Source organism: Micropterus dolomieu, linkage group LG01 (assembly GCF_021292245.1).
Source record: "Micropterus dolomieu isolate WLL.071019.BEF.003 ecotype Adirondacks linkage group LG01, ASM2129224v1, whole genome shotgun sequence".
Taxonomy (NCBI): domain Eukaryota; kingdom Metazoa; phylum Chordata; class Actinopteri; order Centrarchiformes; family Centrarchidae; genus Micropterus; species Micropterus dolomieu.
Genome location: NC_060150.1, coordinates 28,091,791 through 28,109,923, shown reverse-complemented (window position 1 = coordinate 28,109,923; position 18,133 = coordinate 28,091,791). Strand labels below are relative to the sequence as shown.

The window sequence follows — 18,133 nt, the reverse complement described above, 5'->3', positions numbered from 1 at the left end:
CATCAATATACTTCGTTGTCTGTCAGGACAAGAGTGGGGAGCAAGCAGAGCAGCTCTACAAAATATATACTGGGCACTCATGAGATCCGTTTTTGACTATGGATGTGTAGCGTACATGTCAGCAGCAGAATCAAACCTTAAGAAGTTGGATGTATTACAAGCTCAGGCCTTGAGAATTTGCAGTGGATCAGTCAGAACATCTCCGGTGTCAGCAATGCAGGTGGAAATGGGAGAAATGCCGTTAAGAATCAGGCGAGTAAAGCTAATGTTGGCATACTGGGTTAATCTCCAGGGGCAATGTGATTCTCATCCTGCCAAGAGTCTCTTAATAGATTGCTGGGAACACAATGAGACAAATTTCACAAGTTTTGGGTGGATTGGTGATGCAAAGGCAGAAGTCATAGGATTACGACAATTAGACTACAGCCCTACAGTGTCACAGTCTTCCATTCCTCCCTGGTTATTCCCAACACCAATTGTAGATCTAAACATACAGCAGGAATTGAAGGATATGTCAAAGAAACTTCCAGCATGCAGTATAGTACAGAATTACTTTGATTTACATTTTTCAGACTCCATGTTTATATTCACAGATGGCTCCAAAGATCCTGATACAGGGCGTGCAGGTGCAGCAGTCTTTATCCCAGCAAGTGAGTCATATATCAAGAAAAGAATATCAGATCATGTCTCAGTGTATACCACAGAGTTGACTGCAATAGTACTGGCCCTGCAATGGATAGAAGAGAGGGAAACAAATAATACTGTTATTGCATCTGATAGCTTGTCTGCTCTAATGAGTATTAAATCTGGCAAATCATCATTTAGATCCAATATTCTCAATGACATATTCCTTATATTGTACAGGATGGAGCTAAAAGGATTATCCACATGCTTCCTTTGGGTTCCTGCTCATGTTGGTGTGGAGGGAAATGAGCAGGTGGATATTCTGGCCAAAGGAACACTCAAAATCAAACATGTAGACCTAAAAACCCCATCAACTAAAGATGAAGCTAAGACATTTATCAGGACCTATGCACAGTCAGTTTGGCAGGAGCATTGGGACAATAGTGAAACTGGAAGGCACCTATATAATGTACAGAGACAGGTTGGTGCCAGAAGGATGGTGGGCTGGAAACGTAGGGAAGAAAATATAATCACTCGTCTGAGAATAGGACATACAGGTCTCAACCTTTCATTATATAAAATAGGTAAGCACCCAACTGGGAAATGTATATATTGTAACCAACAAGAAACGGTTGAACATGTTCTCCTTCAGTGTAGGAGATACACTATCAATAGGGAACGCCTCTTTCAGTCATTACGGAAGGCAAAACATCATGATATCTCATTGACAGGTCTCTTGGGGAAAACAGCAGGCCAGATATATTGTCATATAATTAAGTTTCTTAAAGAAACTGAGTTAGAAAAAAGAATTTTATTTATGTTTGTTTTTGTTTTTCTTTTGTTTTTTTATTTGTTTGTTTGTTTTTGTTTATTTCATTTATTTCCTGCTTAATCTCTCGTTCCACACTCCAGTCCAGCTTGTGGCGGTAATGCACCGTTAAACTGGTTTGCCAACCGCCATTAAACCCTAAAGAAGAAGAAGAAGAAGGTCTAGGTCTTGGTGGGCGTAATTTTTGCGTGTTGAAGGCAGGAGCCTCAGCCAACATCTGCGAAACATTTACTTTCGGAAGGATACCACTCTACCGCGTAGTAACATAAGTGAACACCAGCGTCACCCAGGAAAATATTTTCTTCGTGTCTCAAACGTTCAACGGTAAATTTGGATTTACATTAGAACCTAATTATGTCCGGAAGTTAAGTAACGTTAAACAATCTAACGATTATTATCACATTTAACGTAACGTTTCCAACTTAATCATTTACTAACGTTAGCCCATTTAGCTTGCTTGCGTTAGCTGTTTTACTTTCCCTTAAATTACTGTAAATTAACGTTAACCCGTCAGATTTTATCCTCCCTAATGGCCAGATTAGACTTCATTAGTGCTAGTTATTGTGTCACGGTTTCCATGACACAATAACTGCATGTCTGTGGGAGGCACCGCGGTTTTATGCAGTGAAGTTACATGAAGCTAGCTAACGTTAAACTGTAACGTTATGTAAGTTGAAGGTAATGTCACTGAAGGTAAAGTAAAAAACCTTAAACAAAAGCTTTATCTGCTTCTTGTAAAATATATTTTTAAAATATGTCCTTTCAGGACTGACGTTAATTTACATCACATTGACTAACGTTAGATAAATGAAAGTTAACGTTACGTCCGGTTTGTACATTTAAGTTTTGTTCACACAGCAATGTTCCTGTCTGTGCTGTGCTGTTTCTCCAGCTTGTTGCAGGTCAGACATGGCTGCTCAGTGTGTAACCAAGGTGGAGCTTACTGTGTCCTGTGAGAATCTCCTGGACCGAGACATCGGCTCAAAGTCCGACCCTCTGTGTGTCCTTCTAATGAGCAGCTCTGATTCCCAGTGGTATGAGGTCAGTAAGATGACTGCGGCTGGATTAATTTAATCAGAGATCGTACCTGTGTATAGTTGACAGTGGGGAACGGTTGTAAAGCTGCTAAAATATGTTTGAAACCAGTCAGTACACAAAATAAATGTTATTTTGAAATGCATGTAAATACACTTCTATGAAACCTCCACTCCTTTGTGATCATATTATGCTTGATATTTAAAGTAATCTGCGTGTGGCAGTTCTGTCACTGTTGCAGTAGAAAAGCAGTGCCAGTCCTTAACCCTGAGGTGGAACGGTTATTGTTGTGTAAAGCCACTACTACTTGTTCTACCTTTTACGGCAATTTTAATTCTCCGACTAGTGAATCTCTTGAAATGTGTGCATGTAGCAAAAATAAAGCAATCCAACCTTTCCTAACAGGTGGGGCGCACAGAGAAAGTCCAGAATTGTCTCAGCCCAAAGTTTGCAAAAAAGTTTGTCGTCGACTACTACTTTGAAATAGTGCAGAAACTGAAGTTTGGGGTTTATGACATCGACAACAAAACTATTGACCTGAGTGACGACGACTTCCTGGGGCAACTGGAGTGCACCCTGGGCCAGGTATGGCTTTTCTCTCTTCTTCTGGGAGGACATGACTCCAGCATACATGTTCACACAAAGCCGCTCTTTAGCTCCTAAAGCCAATAATAAGTCACTCCCTTTGTGAGTGTTTGACTTTGTGGTGTGCTGAAGGTTTCGGTTCCTTACTTTTAATTTCATTGAACAACGTTTAAAAATGTTTGGTTCACACTTCCCGGCAGTATGAAGATTCCTAATAAACAGACATCACAGTGTAGTCAGACAGACCGTGATAGGACACATGCTGCTGTGTAATAACATACTGCTGTTTTACCATGTTAAGAGATCAAGACTTAACATCCCTGATAAAGCAGTTGCTGTGTAGACTCTGTCCATCTAATCTGATGTTCATCCTCTCTGATGCTTTTGGACATTATTTGCCCCGTGGCTGCTCTGCTGCACTCAGGATGAGCTCATTCCTTCTTCTCATTTCGCTCGGCTACTTCTCCTTTTTATTCTCCTTTTTACTTGCTTCCAGGTTGTGTCTAGTAAAAAACTGACCCGACCACTCGTCTTGAAGAACAAGACCCCTGCTGGAAAAGGGACCATCACAGTGAGTGGCAGAGAGAGAGCTAGAGAGAAATGTTGCAATGTTGTTTGGCTGTGTTTATTTTTCCTCTGTTGTTCATTGTTCATTCTGCTGTAGATCAGTGCAGAAGAAATAAAAGATAACAGGGTGGTGAACTTTGAGGCTGAAGCAAGAAAACTAGATAACAAGGTATGAGTGGTTCTTTTTGACATCTTAAATGCTGCTGTTCATTTTTAGGTATTTAAGATGCATGCATTTTACTTCTTCGTCTGCTTCATTCCTTTTATTCATTTACAGGATTTCTTCGGGAAGTCCGACCCTTACCTGGAATTCTACAAGCAGACAGAAACTGGGTGGCAGCTGGCTCACAGGACAGAGGTAAACACATGCAAATGGAAAACGTATTAATCTAATATTAACCTTTCATTTCTTTTCTGGTCCCTTTTCACAGACGGTAATGAAACTGTTAGGAGATGAACAGTTAGTTACCTTACACTTCCTTTTTGGTTTTGTCTGTTTCAAAAGAGGAATCTCTGATGGCCCTAGCTGTGTTGCAACAAAGCATTAGCATAGTGGTGGGAATCTCTATGCACCTCACAATTGGATTGTGATTCAGAGGGCTACAATGTGATCGTAATACTATTATCGATGCATCAACATTTAAGATTTCTATAAAGGATGGATTTATTCCCCCTGTGTGACTATATGCTACTATTAAAACAGCGTATTTATAAAGATCCATGATTCAAATAAACAGTTCACTTTTCTTTCATTATCTTTTAGTTTATTTGGAAAACTTGCATTAGTGATGTAACTGCAGATAATATATACTGTATAATTGTATATGTATATATAAATGTATAAAAATTTAAACAGAAACTGTGGCACATTGACTATAATTCTTACTGTAAGACGTAAGGCACTGAATTACTGGCATACTGTCAATTAGAAAAGACCTGTTGATAATTCCTGATCTGTAGCTTTGTACGGGGGCAGCACAACAGACTGACTAAACTGCATACGTGAAGGCATCTTGTAGCGGGGCTTAAGTGCTGACCATGTGCATTTAATTTGGTATTCTCACATGTTTAAACATGTTATTATTTGTGACTGCAAAAAGAACTGACTAAATGTGATTTTAGTTTAATTTAAGAAGCTGCATGAGTTCCATATACATTTTATAATTTTCATTAATTCTGTCCTCAGGTGGTGAAGAACAACCTGAATCCAACATGGAAACCCTTTCGAATCCCCCTGCAGTCTCTCTGTGGAGGAGACCTGGATAAACCTATAAAAGTACCTGTGATACCTTTTTTATTTTTATTTTTATTTTTTAAAACCTTTTACCTACTTGCACCTCTGGAATGTCTTTATTTAAACACCTGCAATTGTTTTGGTTAAATATCAGAGACACTATGTATTTTCATGGTCATGACAACCTCTCTTGAAGGTTTAAATAGTTTTCAGAGGAAATTATGTTGGCTGTCTCAGATATCTCAAAACCTATTAACTGATTGGAGTTGATTTAGTACTAGCTTGATGATGTATATTTTTTTAACTTCTGAAGCCAACATTTCAAGAAGGAAGCAGTTTCCAACCTGACAGTACAAGTGAGTTACCCAGTGTGTTACAGTGTTTGTCTTTTTTCATCTTACCATCACTTAACTGGTGAAGTGTGAGAATGGGGTAGATTGGAGGCCAAGACACCGCCTCAAGTTTCCTTCATCCAACTCGATCCTGTCAGAACATTTGTCTGAAACTTCACATACTCTTCTTTGAGTCATTGTACTGCCAACTTCTGTCTAGCACATCAGTATTACAAAAACTTGTGTTCTGAATCTCACTTTTGCATGTTTTTGTTTCTTTTGTTTTCTGTGCCTCCCAAGTTTTTAAAAAATAAACTGAAAGTGTCGGTTCACTCAAATTCAGAAAAGCTTTTCTCACTGATTTTTAGAATGTGCCTACAGCCCAATACAGTGGAGGCGAATGGACATTAGAGGTTTCCCAGTAACTTTGGATAATGCATAGATCTCGCTGTGAAAACATTACATAGTGACTATTCCTTTCACTTCACAGTGAGGTCATTATTTTCTGAAGTTTGGGTGAACTTGCTTTGTAGTTTTGTTTCTCTTTGTGAAAGATTGAACACTTTTCCTGCTTGCCACATCATTATATGTTTTGCCTGCTTCAGGTCGAGTGTTATGACTATGACAACGATGGCTCTCACGATCTTATTGGAACCTTTGAAACCACAATGACACGCCTCAAAGAAGCATCTCGAACATCTCCGGTATGACTGTGTGTGTGTGGGTGGATTGTTTGGATGGAACGGCTAAAATTTCAAAGTAGGGCTGCAATTACCGATTGTTTTCATTGTCAATTATTTTCTCGATTAATTGCTTAGTTGTTTGGTCTATAAAATGTCAGAAAATTATAAAAAAATGTTTTTTTTAAACTTTTAAGATAACAACCTACCGTAACCCCCCTCCTGCCCCGCCGCTAATGACAGACAGAGCGATGTCAGCAACAGCTGAAGCAGTAAGACAGAAAAAAACAGGGACAAGATAAGGAAGGTTTGGCTAGCATAGCATTTAGCTATATCAGTGCCTTTTGTTGTTCAGCATGTTCAACTTTTCATAAAGCCGATGTGCATGTCACTCACTTTTCGTCAACTGACCAATCACAGCCTGGATGGGGCGGGACATTAAAAAAAGTTTGACGTGCTACAGCAAATCATTAAATGTTGAATAATATGATTATTGACAAGTTAGTACTTAGCATTAACAAATTAGAGACCAATGTAGAGGCTTTTGCTTGCACAATTATTACATTTAAAAAAAAAAAAACAACCCACAAAAATGAAACGGCTGTAACTGGTTTTAATACTCAACAAGTGGTAAAAAGTATACTATTATATGAAATTCTAATGAATGTAGTATTTAATATATTATATTGTTATACTAACAGTAAACTATTAACTAAACATTATACTCTTTATACAATGCGCTCATTTACAGTTCATCCTCCAGGATGTGGATAGAGACTCTGCATCAGACAGATGTACACTGAGTCGATGCCAGTGTGCCAATATTTGCTGCTTCTAGCCTCCTCCTCCTGAGAGCAACACGCTCCCCTTGTTCTGTTTTACATCTGTTTTACTTGTTATTGTTATAAATATTGTTTATCGTTTAACTCTGTTCAAGTTGAGAAATACACATTTCAGAATGTCAATATGTCACGCATTCCTTGATAATTAAGCAAGTAGACTCATAGTACCATTTGTTCCATTATAATTGAATCGCAATATTGTCCACAATAATCGCAATATGACTTTTTCTCCAAATGGTGCAGCTCTATTGACAACTAATAATTAATCTTTGCAGCTTTGTTTCAAACACTGTTTTAATGGTTTTAAATTATTCTTTACGGTCAGAACAAAAACAGGCCAAATAGTGGATCATCAAGTGTTTCAAGTGGAGTAGAACTTTCACAATAATTATTATTTTTCAACAAATATGAGTAAATTTAAGTAAAATCTTTTTCCAGTCCCTTATCCTCAACAAAAAAATATCTTAATAGAAAAATTAAGCATTAATTAATTTGTGATTCAAATGAATTAAATTTATTGAACATTTGTTATATTGTTATTGAGGAAAATTATATTGCGATTATTATTGTTTTATTGCCCAGCCCTAGTCAGAACCTACTAATCATTGTGAATCAGTCCATCTAAGAAAACTGACTACTTCCAAGCAAAATGTGACTTTCCAACACATTACTTTAATGTTTATGGTCTTGTGGCAGTGACACAGACACCCATGCTGTTTTGTTCTGTCCTCAGGCCGAGTTTGAATGTATCAACAGTAAAAAGAAACAGAAGAAGAAAGGCTACAAGAACTCTGGTGTTGTGAGTGTGAAGCTATGCCAGGTGCAGTACTGTATTTTTATTTTTTGCTTGTTGAACGTGTGATTATTAATCCTTGGACTTCAGCAGCAGCATGGATTTGAGATTATGTGTCCTCTTTTAGGTGGTGAGGGAGTATACCTTCCTGGATTATATCATGGGAGGCTGTCAAATCAACTTCACTGTAAGTTGTGGCTTCTCTATTAAAGCTTATTTATATTATTATTAATTCACGAATAAGGCTAATGATATCTGCATCTGTTATGTTTATTGAATGTTTTGGCAGGTGGCTATAGACTTCACAGGCTCCAACGGGGATCCCAAGTCTCCTCAGTCTCTGCATTACATTAGTCCTCAGGGCGTTAACGAGTACCTCTCTGCTATCTGGTCCGTGGGCAATGTCATCCAGGACTATGACACGTATGTATGATACATAAAAAACTGTCTAGTACATTGAAAACTTCATATTCACATCATCAAATTTCCCTAATAGTGACAGAAGCATGGATGAACATAACCCCAACAAACTTTGAAAATATCAGTGACAATGTAATAGCTGGAATAGTTTGCATTTAAATGACACTTATGTTCTAGTGTTGTTTGTCCCTCCTGTGTAGTGACAAGATGTTTCCCTCCTTTGGCTTTGGAGCACAAATACCTCCGACATGGCAGGTAAGATGTGCATTTAAATGTAAAACTGCAAATGGATGCAAAGGATTGGACTGCTGTTTGAATGCACTTTGAATCAGATAGAAAAGCCACATGGTGATTTGTCTTAGGAAATGATATCTGATGATATTGTGTTTTACTTAACAGGTTTCCCACGAGTTTCCTCTCAATTTCAACCCATCAAATCCATTTTGTGCAGGTATAGTTCCAAATCAGTGAACCTATAGTTAGTGGTTGACCGGTTTTTAAATGGTTGATGCCAAAATATAATGCTGATATGAAAACAAAGAAAAGTCATGTATAATTCCATTATTCCATACAAAGTATAATCTAATCTAAATACTACATGGTTATCTTAGCCAGTAGCATGTGTTTTTTGATGGATCTTTTACTAAGTAATGAAAGAGCAAAATACTTTATGTAATGCTGATTTCAGAACGTGACTGGTGTTTAAGGGAGAGTGGGGTACAGTTTGTTGGAAGTGACGTCATTCAGCTGTAGGGCTGAAACAATTCGTTGATTAAATCGATTAATTCGATTACTAAATAGCATTGACGCAAATTATTTGTGTTGATGCTTTGTTTAATCCATATCCAACTATATAGCACACTGTTTTGCATGGACATTTATTACTGTCGCACATCGCGCTTACGCTGTGTGAACACGACGTGATTATAATGGCACTGTTTGCAAAGTGGAGGATGAGAGAAAATAGAGAGGGACGAAAAAGAAGCTGTCCAAAGTATAGGATTATGTCAAGTTAAAGTTGTCTGGTTATTGGTCTGTTGATGTTGTTGGTCTGATGTTTGCTGTGTGACACACTATGAATTTCCGAAAGGACTAGTAAATATCTATCAACTATCAACTTACACAGCTGATCCCGCCTCCGCCAAGCAAAAGTACTTCTTAAACGATGCATTGACGAAATAATCTGTAGAAGCTTTCAGTACTAAAATCATCGTTAGCTACAGCCCTAGTCAGCTGCATTATTCTCTACAGTATAACAATATATATTTAATGCTAGCCAGTAATGGTTTTGGATTAGGTCTGCTGTCATTTAGGATGATACATCGGCCTTGTGAGTGCAGGTACCAGATATCGGCCTGATTAATCAGCCGACCGATTTATCAGTCTATCGCTACCTTAGATACATTTATACAGATGTATTACATATATATAGGTTGAAGCAGATGATATTGTGCAGTTTAATACAGTAGCACTCTGTTTGCAGTGTGCTGATACATGTGTGATCCTGTGTGTGTGTGTGTGTGTGTAGGCATTGAAGGTGTGGTGGAGGCCTACAGGAAGTGCCTGCCACAGGTCAAACTCTACGGTCCCACCAACTTCTCCCCTATCATCAACCATGTAGCCTGCTTTGCAAAGCAAGCCCTTCAGCAGACCACTGCATCAGTGAGTAATTATCTGTTCAGCCATCACCAGCAATATGACTATAGCCTTCGACAGCCAGGCTGACTTCACGGCATGCACAGAGACTCTCCATATTTAACGGATCAAGCAGTTCTCCAAACACCGATGAATTACAGTGGAAGATGGTTTGCACTCCTTCCTGATCATCAGTATTTAAAAAAGTAGTTTGGCTACAACAGTGCAAAAAGACATTAGTCACTATTCCCCTTGCACTGCCCCTGCCTGTTGCACAAGTTGTAGTTGCAGGAGAAATTTGGTTTTGCCACATTGGGTGGGATGGGAAAGAAAGCCTACCACTACTCATTTCCTAATTCTTGATGCATCATTTTCACAATTGGTAACAGGATTATTTAATAATAGCTTCATCCAGAGCAACAGCACTTATAGGATAATACCACAGAGATGGCCTGTTCAAGCTATCATCAGATGGCAGGCTCATAGTTATTAGATTTGTATGCCCAGGAGAGGTTCTGCTTTGAGTTGTATGCTTGACAATAGCTGCATATATCTGGAACTCTGTGAACCCTTGATTTTAGTTAAAATTAACTTCTTAAAAGTGGCAAGTAATACCACTGTTCATTTTAATAATCATTATCAATAGTCACTTTAACAAATTGAAACTTGTTGAGTGACTCACCTTTTGCATTTCATGCTGCTCATTGCGCTCAGTGACAGCAGCCAGTCATAAATGAAGCTTAAATCATTTGAAGTAGGTAAACATAACACATTGGGATTTGATTTGGGACGTTTTGCTTTAGCTGATATCACTCAAGTAAACCTTGACCGTGTGAGACTTCAATGTAAGAAGCATTTGTGCAAACAGTTCAGCCATTTCACTCATCTACCACCTCTTGTTGTCGCTGTCTTCCTGAAGCAATACTTTGTTCTCCTCATCATCACTGACGGGGTGATCACAGACATGGATGAGACGCGCAGTGCCATCGTCAACGCCTCTCGCCTGCCCATGTCTATCATCATTGTTGGAGTAGGAGGTGCAGACTTCAGTGCCATGGAGTTCCTGGATGGAGACGATGGAAGTCTGCGCTCTCAGACTGGCGAGGCTGCCCTGCGAGACATAGTCCAGTTTGTGCCATTCAGGCAGTTCCAAAATGTAAGTCTGACTGAAAACATTCAACACCTATTTATATTACTCATTGCTTTGTACAAGAAATGGGATAGGGGTTTGCTGTGATTTCAGCTGATTTTACTCAATAAACCAACTAATTGCTGTAAAACCTGCATGCATTTCAAGCTCTCTCAGCATTTCACTGCTTCATTTTTGGTTTAACAGGCTTCTAAATTCAAATCCAAACATAGTATAGTGGTGTCCCCATCCAATGCCAGTATACGTACCCAAACCCAGAGATTCCCAGCCCCTCAACCCACATCTCAATTAGCTTACTTGTGTGCCTTGTGTATCTATCTCTTTGCAGGCGCCCAGCCAGGCTCTTGCCCAAAGCGTATTGGCCGAGTTACCTCAGCAAGTGGCCTCCTTCTTCAGTTTATTCAAACTGAAGCCTCCCCACGATCCCAATCCTTCATAGGGGTACCCCAAATATTTATAAACCCCACGCCAATCCTTGCCTTTGATTGGTCTTTATGAATAATCGTCTCACTGAATTACTGCTTGAATCATCGCATGTTTTCCTTTCAACTTTTCATACTATGTTTTGCTAAAGAGTCGTCATCAGTGCTAAGTGAGAGAGAGAGAGAGAGAGAGAGAGAGAGAGTACAATGAACTGTGTTGTACTTTCTGTCTGAGGATCTGAAGCACTGGTGACTGATCTCAGAAACGCATTCTTGTTTACATTAAAGGGAAAATTCTGCTCTGGATCAGCAGTTGGTGGTAAGATTTTCAGTTCTTGGTGTATTTTCACAAATCCTAATTGCCACCTAGCCAAATGTAGACAACAGAAAGTTTTTTGCTGTACAATAACAGCACATTTTTGTATATTTTCACTGAAGCAGCAGGAAATCTCAAGTTCTAATGTGAGTCACTGGATTTAAGGCCTTTCTGGACTCCTCACACAACAAATGTTGCATGCCACAATGAGCCAGCAGCAAGCTTAGCAGCCAAATTTATGAAAACTGTGAAGGTTCATTTATTTGTCTGTACTACACTATAGTAAACCTCAATCTGCCTGACGGCTTGCATTATTTCCAAGGCGAGTTGGTTTGCAGCTAAACAAAACAAAGTGGAAATGAGGAAACAATATTGCTCACCAAGCTCCTGAAATAAAGTGAAAAGCAAAGTGTGTGGAAATATAAAAGGGTGGAATTTTCCTTTATAACTCTCTTCATCTCCATGACTTTCTACTTCTTATTCATGCCCCCCCCCAGTGGTGATAATGATCACATAACAAATCATTAGATAATTATAGATTTCTTTTTCTCTTACGGTTTTGTACTACTATTTTAACTCCTTTTTGCTATTCAGGCTCCTCGGGAAGCACTCGCAAAGAGTGTGTTGGCAGAAGTACCAGGTCAGCTGGTGGACTTTTTTAATACCATGAAGCTGAGTCCACCCAACCCCAGTCCTGCACCAAACCCTTCAGGGACCATCTGATGCTACAGGGAAGAAACCAGACACAGACCAGTTTCATCTCCTGCAGCGATAAAGCAGATCCCAGCTTCATCTCATTATGCAATTAGACAAATGTCCTTCCTACACTTTCCTAACTTGAGCCTTTTATTCACTGCATGCAGTTTAGCCAAAGACAGCTGCCCCAACCACACACAATACATCGTAAGCAATCAGCTTCATCAACCAACCTGCGTCTTCTGTTAAGTGTTAAAATAGACCTAGTTAGCTATCATTTTGAAAGAGTACATTGATGGGCATTATTGAAATAATTAATTTAGTTTTATATTTTTTTTTTTACTAGAGCCCGACCGATATGGGATTTTTAAGACCAATCTTTATATTTTAGGACTTTAAAATCCGCATACAAAGCGTATCCCTAACATAGCCAATATTTTTTGTCAGGCAGTAGGCTAGTTATTACCTTCAATCTGCCACAATGACTATTTTTAATGTAGCATAATCACATCTAGTTTATCCCTTTACCAGCACTCTTTTCATTCTATACAAAGCTACGAGAATTTTTCTACCTCCATTGATGACACAGTCACCCAGAGTAAACTATACTGCTGAATGCATCTAATGCTACATGACTGTCTATGAGGACTTGCAGTGTTGAGGTTTCACATTTGAAAGAGGAGGCAGATAACTTTGTCTGTCAGGAAGCCGTGGTAGATACTAGTTGAGCTCACATTTATTTACATGTCCCCTCTGGTTGAATCATATCTGATGCAACGACTGTAACTACAGACGAGTGGTCCCTGGTAGACCTGTTGTTAACACGGGAGTTGCAGAGGGCCCTCTGGTGGGCAAACTGCGCAACACTCTTAACGTGAGTGAAGGATCTGACTCTTTTTTTGTTTGTTTGTTTTTTTTAAAGTCATAAATCGGCTGTTAGAAACACAGATAACGATTTTATCTGCAATTAGCTCATATCGGCGAATAATATCTGCATACCTATAAATCGGTCGGGCTCTAAATATAACAGATAAGACAAACAGTGCAAAGATTTAAAAGCATTCATTGTTTCTGTGGTACTCACTAAAACATGACATCTTACATTTGAAACTGACTTACTAACTTTTTTGTTATGTATTGTAATAAGTGTTACTTTTTTTTTGCCTGTTTGATGACTCCTGCATCAAACATTACAATAGTTATGAAAATGCATTTACATGGGGTAGCTCACCTGGTACAGCATGTTCCATGTATCAGGGAGTCCATAGCCTTTTGCTGCTCGTCTCCTCTCGCTCTCCCATGACTTTCCTGTCCCTCTCTCTATAAAATAATATTATGTTTACATCTACAGAAAAATAGCTGCACCACTACTAGTACCATAACATACATATGGCCAAGTAGCTCTAGTTGAAGCTGTTTTGAAACTCTATATTTACATTAATGTTTCACATACTTTCCTATGCACTCACCTATAATAATGTACTACAAAGACCAAGGTTTAGTTATTTTACCAAATGAAATGCCAAACTCTGTGTGGGTAATAAACCCTTGTAACCCAGAGCTATATGTACCTTAAAGTATGAATCTGAAATATTGTGATAACTAGAAAGTAGTCTCACTGTAGGTTTTGTTGTATTGTCTGAGTCTCATGACATATTGTATGTTTGTAAATTTACTGTGGTCTACCATCTTGCCAGTTACTTTTGATTACTTTGCCTTCCACATATAAAGTAGAGTAGCAGACACCATAGTTCCCTGGACAGGGACACAGACAAAGAAGTGTTTTTCCAGTGATCTGGCTATTGACTTTTGATTTAGTCTGACAGTATAAAAACTAGTAGCATTTATTAAAATCTATGCATGTTTACTGCAAGTGTGTCTGTTTTGATTTTTCAATTGTTCTTATATGGTCGTATAATGAAGTCTATAAAACATGTATCTGATGTATACCAATGTGTACCAGTTTCAGTGCTCTAACGGAAATGGGTAATGTGCAGACATTGTATCAAGCTTACTAATAAAGTGCCTCTAATTAATACAAACTGAACTTAAACTCTTATTTAACCCCTTTGTACAGTTTATGGTCATTCTGTAACAGTGTGTATCAAAAGTTGAACACTTCTATGTGGTCATTTGGGAGAACTGCAGCACATGAATAAAGGATGGGTGTTGTGACACTGCACGGTGGTGAAAAAGAATTGCTGGATAATGAGAAATTGTAGAAAGCTGTTAAATGCTTTGGCCTGATGGGTATAAGTTTAATTTGTAACAGTTTTGTTATTTTAGTGAACAAATGTGTGCAGTGAGCTTTTAGCTTTAGGTATTTGTCTCGTACTTATTCAAAGGTGAAATGCTGGCTTTTGCTGCCACCTACTGGAATACCATCTGAAAAGCACCATTGTACCTTCAGTGCGACTACATTATTATTAAATGAGGTGATAAATTGATATCAAAAAACAAGATATTATTTATGGTACTATAAATATAGATTAAATGCTTTTTCTATATTAAAAAGCTGCAACTCAAACATTTCCACCACCACGAATGCCTTTATCTATTTTCCTATCATGTCCACATTACTCGTTATAAAAGTTTTCTTCTTCAGTGCAAATGTTTTATAGAGACACCAACTGTGAACATATTGTAACAGTGATATCCAGGTTTTTTGTTGCCAAAATACAGCAAAGTACCACCAATGACCATAATCAAACACTTTATTGTGTAAAAGGGTACAAAGATACAGCTTGTTCACTGACATCGTCAGCATACAGAGTGACAGTGGTTGTTGTGATGTGATGTCACATAAGTGCTTATTCATCTCAACCTAAGGACCTGCACTCAGGCACTTAAAGTGTTTTTAAAAAAATAGGCTGTTCTCTTTACGGGGTTGTCAGTGATAATGCATGTTTATACCTGATAAAATAAAAAGGATAAATGTCTTTCCTTCTGTTCCGTCTGTAAATCCAGTGTGCAGTTTATCAGAATTGACTCCCTGACGTATATATGTTTTCTAAATACTCACTAAGAGTCTGCCTACCAGCTCTTCTTGCTTGCGTTAAATGAATGCCTCTCAGAGCTACAAACTTACTGCAGCCACATCACCTCTTAACATCAAGCAAACATGAACATTCTCTGCTTCAACTTTTGGTTGAAGTCCTACACTTTTGATTGAAGTCCTACACTTACTACTACCACGACAAGAGTGGCCAGTGATTTTTCCGACATCATTGGGTCAGGGGGTCTCAAACGGCTCAGCTGGCATGGTATGTCAAGCAAATACTAGAACAACCAAAGGTTTGAAATGATTGGATTGGTCCCTGGTTGTGGTTACATGCGGTGGATCTTGGTGTGATCTATGAACTGCTTGAGGCTGTGCAGGTTGTTCCACCACTTGAAGAGGAAGGTCTCTGCAATGAGGCTGAACCAGGGTGTGATCTCCAGTTCCTTGCGCTTGGCCTTCTCTAACATCTCCTTCAGCTCCTCCTTGCTCACGTAACAGTGGCTTTTGATCTCATTGGGGTCTGGACTCAACTCCACGTCCTTCGGGGACACATAACAAAACATCATTGTACATAATGTAAGCCCAACAGACATAATGCATATTGTCAAAAATAACAAATACTTGGTATTGCCAGTATTTGTTTTTGTAATTCATAACTGCTAATTTGAATGGTCTTGACTGGATTAATCTTGTTATGTCATATTCAAAACTTTTTGATTTTGTTGCAAACTGCTTTGGCAACATTGTTTAAATTCATGCCAATAAAGCACACTGAACTGAACTAATGCAGTCACACTGGATAAATACAATCCAGATATCTCCTCAGTGAAGTTACATAAATATTAGTATGTTAAAGTTGTCAGTCTTAATGATGAACCCAGTGAATTATCAACCGACTCTGCATTTTAGCATCTTTTAATTCTAACTTTAATTGTTTTGGATTTACATCCCACAACTTGACTGTTTGGGTACTGTCAAGTTGTCCCTTTCTTACCTTTCTGAAATTATTTCCTAGAACCATCTGAATGCTCAATAAACTGGATTTCTAACCTATTTAACAAGCTGCTACTCTTCCAAATCCAAATGAAGATGGTAGAACAAAATGGCATACGTGGCATGCTTAATTTGTATGATGAGAACCAAAATAACATGTTTATATTATTATCTTATGTTGTACAAAACATGACAGGAGATGACATTAATGGCATAAAGTTGCACCTTGAGAAACAGTTTAAAACTTTTTGTTTTTTTTACAATGACTGGGTGTAGTGGTGGAACAGTCCAGCAAACATTGCAGCGCTACCTTCTGCATGAAGAGGATGTAGTCAATCTCATGTTCTCCCCACACCCCGTCGGACTGGGCCCGGTAGTGGATCCTTGTCAGGTACGTCATTTCATCTGGTGTCACCTGAGGAGCAACAGGAAGGCAGGGGAGATCAGACGAAAGATTCTTCATGATCCTCAATTATCCTCCTCCATTAAATGCAGAAACCAGGTCTTCAACACACACACACACCCCCAACCTGTTCCATGGGGATCCCCAGTTCAGCTTCAAGTCTCCTCTGAGCAGCTCTCCTTACTCCTATTGCATCCTTCTCCTCCAGCTCACTGTCTGTGTGTAAAGGATGACTGCAGCATGTGTTTGTGAAACAGCCTGTACACACACACACACACACACACACACACACACAGGAGATAGTTAAACGCATTTCTAGTGCCTATTAATAGTGCTCAGTTCTCTTATTACGCTACTGCTAACCCAATGGATCGCATGAGTATGATGGATAGTGGTTAAGCTGGGAGATTTAAGGATTCGTCACTAACCTGGAAAAGTGATTTTGGCGTCAGACCTCTGTTGTAAGAGCAGCTTCTCTTCGCTGTTGAAAATGAAGACGCTGAAAGCTCTGTGTAATAAACCTGGAAAAACAAACAAATTAACTATAATCTGAAATAATAAAAAATATGTACTACAGGCGAGACATGTGGGTGCAGTTTAACATGGCCGACAGGTACCTTTGTCGATGTTGGAGTTGAGGTGGCAGTTTTTCTTGGTGTCCGCTCCAATCTTGCGGTCGTTCTCGTCGATGAGGATGCACATCTCGGACAGCAGCTGCACCTGCTTCTGGTCCAGGTGGTCTGTGGTTATCTCAGGCATTCTGTCTGCAGACTGTAGGTATCGCGCCTCACTGCAACGCACAGGAGGAGGAGCAGGCAGACAGTTGATAGTTTAATGCGTAATGCGCATTATGGCATTCTGAACACAGTAGGGAGTATTTGACAAAAAAAATAAATTCCCACTGCTTTTGTAGTAGTTGGAGAACCAACTCCATCTGCCGAGGAAGACTGTGTGATGTAGTTAAAGGATGTAGAAAATGCTTAACAAGTGTAAAGACAATAATACAAAAACAATACAAGATAAAAGCAAGAAAACATTGAAAAGACTAAAATACACGTTTAAGATAAATATAAAATAAGTAAAATAGAATAAAATAAAAGGGATACAATAAAGTCAAATAAGATTGAGAAAGGCTCTCCTATAAAAGTATGTTTGAAGACTGACTCAGCCGACCTGATTTCCTCGGGCAGGCTGTTCCAGAGCCTCAGGGCCCTGACAGCAAACGCTCTGTCCCCTTTAGTTTTCAGTCGAGACTCTGGAACAGACAACAGACCTCTGCCCGAGGATCTCAAGGTATGTGCTGGTGTGTATGGGACTAAAAGGTCAGAAATATAACAAGGCGAGAGGCCATGAAGAGCTTTAAAAGTGATCAATACAATTTTAAAGTCAGTTCTAAAACATACTGGGAGTGCATACCCCAGTGTAGTGAAGCTAACACAGGGGTAATGTGGTCATATTTCTTTGTTCTGGTTAAAAGCCTGGCAGCTGAGTTCTGGACAGTCTGGAGTCGATCAATAGATTTTTGGGTTAAACAAGTGAAAAGGCTGTTGCAATAATCCAGGCGTGATGAGATGAA

The 18,133-nt window shown here is 38.9% G+C and overlaps 2 protein-coding genes across 5 annotated transcripts in view; one reads left to right on the top strand and one right to left on the bottom strand.

Moving 5' to 3' along the window:
* Positions 1 to 1,574: 1,574 nt before the first annotated feature.
* On the top strand, positions 1,575 to 14,202 carry LOC123979334 (copine-3-like). Of its 4 annotated transcripts, XM_046063251.1 has the most exons (17): positions 1,575 to 1,777; positions 2,346 to 2,494; positions 2,894 to 3,073; positions 3,570 to 3,644; positions 3,738 to 3,809; positions 3,918 to 3,998; positions 4,827 to 4,916; positions 5,812 to 5,910; positions 7,462 to 7,548; positions 7,649 to 7,708; positions 7,811 to 7,944; positions 8,142 to 8,196; positions 8,341 to 8,392; positions 9,470 to 9,603; positions 10,496 to 10,732; positions 11,055 to 11,167; positions 12,059 to 12,197. In XM_046063251.1, the coding sequence occupies exons 2-16, from the start codon at positions 2,363 to 2,365 to the stop codon at positions 11,163 to 11,165; spliced, it is 1,599 nt and encodes a 532-aa protein (XP_045919207.1). In that variant the 5' UTR covers positions 1,575 to 1,777; positions 2,346 to 2,362; the 3' UTR covers positions 11,166 to 11,167; positions 12,059 to 12,197. The 4 variants fall into 4 exon arrangements, with proteins under 4 accessions (XP_045919207.1, XP_045919178.1, XP_045919187.1 ...); XM_046063222.1 differs by lacking the exon at positions 11,055 to 11,167 and having other exon boundaries at positions 1,576 to 1,777; positions 12,059 to 14,202; XM_046063231.1 differs by lacking the exons at positions 1,575 to 1,777; positions 11,055 to 11,167 and adding an exon at positions 1,869 to 2,131 and having other exon boundaries at positions 12,059 to 14,202.
* A 654-nt stretch (positions 14,203 to 14,856) lies between these two features.
* idi1 (isopentenyl-diphosphate delta isomerase 1) overlaps positions 14,857 to 18,133 on the bottom strand; it is a 7,181-nt gene continuing 3,904 nt past the window's right edge. The window contains exons 3-7 of the mRNA XM_046063105.1: positions 17,175 to 17,347; positions 16,986 to 17,078; positions 16,685 to 16,815; positions 16,465 to 16,569; positions 14,857 to 15,700 (exon numbers count right to left, since the gene is read on the bottom strand). Of these exons, the coding sequence (XP_045919061.1) occupies positions 15,488 to 15,700; positions 16,465 to 16,569; positions 16,685 to 16,815; positions 16,986 to 17,078; positions 17,175 to 17,347 (715 nt within the window). The 3' untranslated portion in view covers positions 14,857 to 15,487. The remainder of the gene's footprint in view (positions 15,701 to 16,464; positions 16,570 to 16,684; positions 16,816 to 16,985; positions 17,079 to 17,174; positions 17,348 to 18,133) is intronic.

Bases quoted from the DNA above. Each gene is read 5' to 3' on its own strand.
- LOC123979334 (XM_046063222.1), top strand. From the start codon at position 2,363: ATGGCTGCTCAGTGTGTAACCAAGGTGGAGCTTACTGTGTCCTGTGAG. The intron at 3,645-3,737 runs GTGAGTGGCAGA...ATTCTGCTGTAG, and splicing joins CTGGAAAAGGGACCATCACA to ATCAGTGCAGAAGAAATAAA. The intron at 7,549-7,648 runs GTGCAGTACTGT...GTCCTCTTTTAG, and splicing joins TGAGTGTGAAGCTATGCCAG to GTGGTGAGGGAGTATACCTT.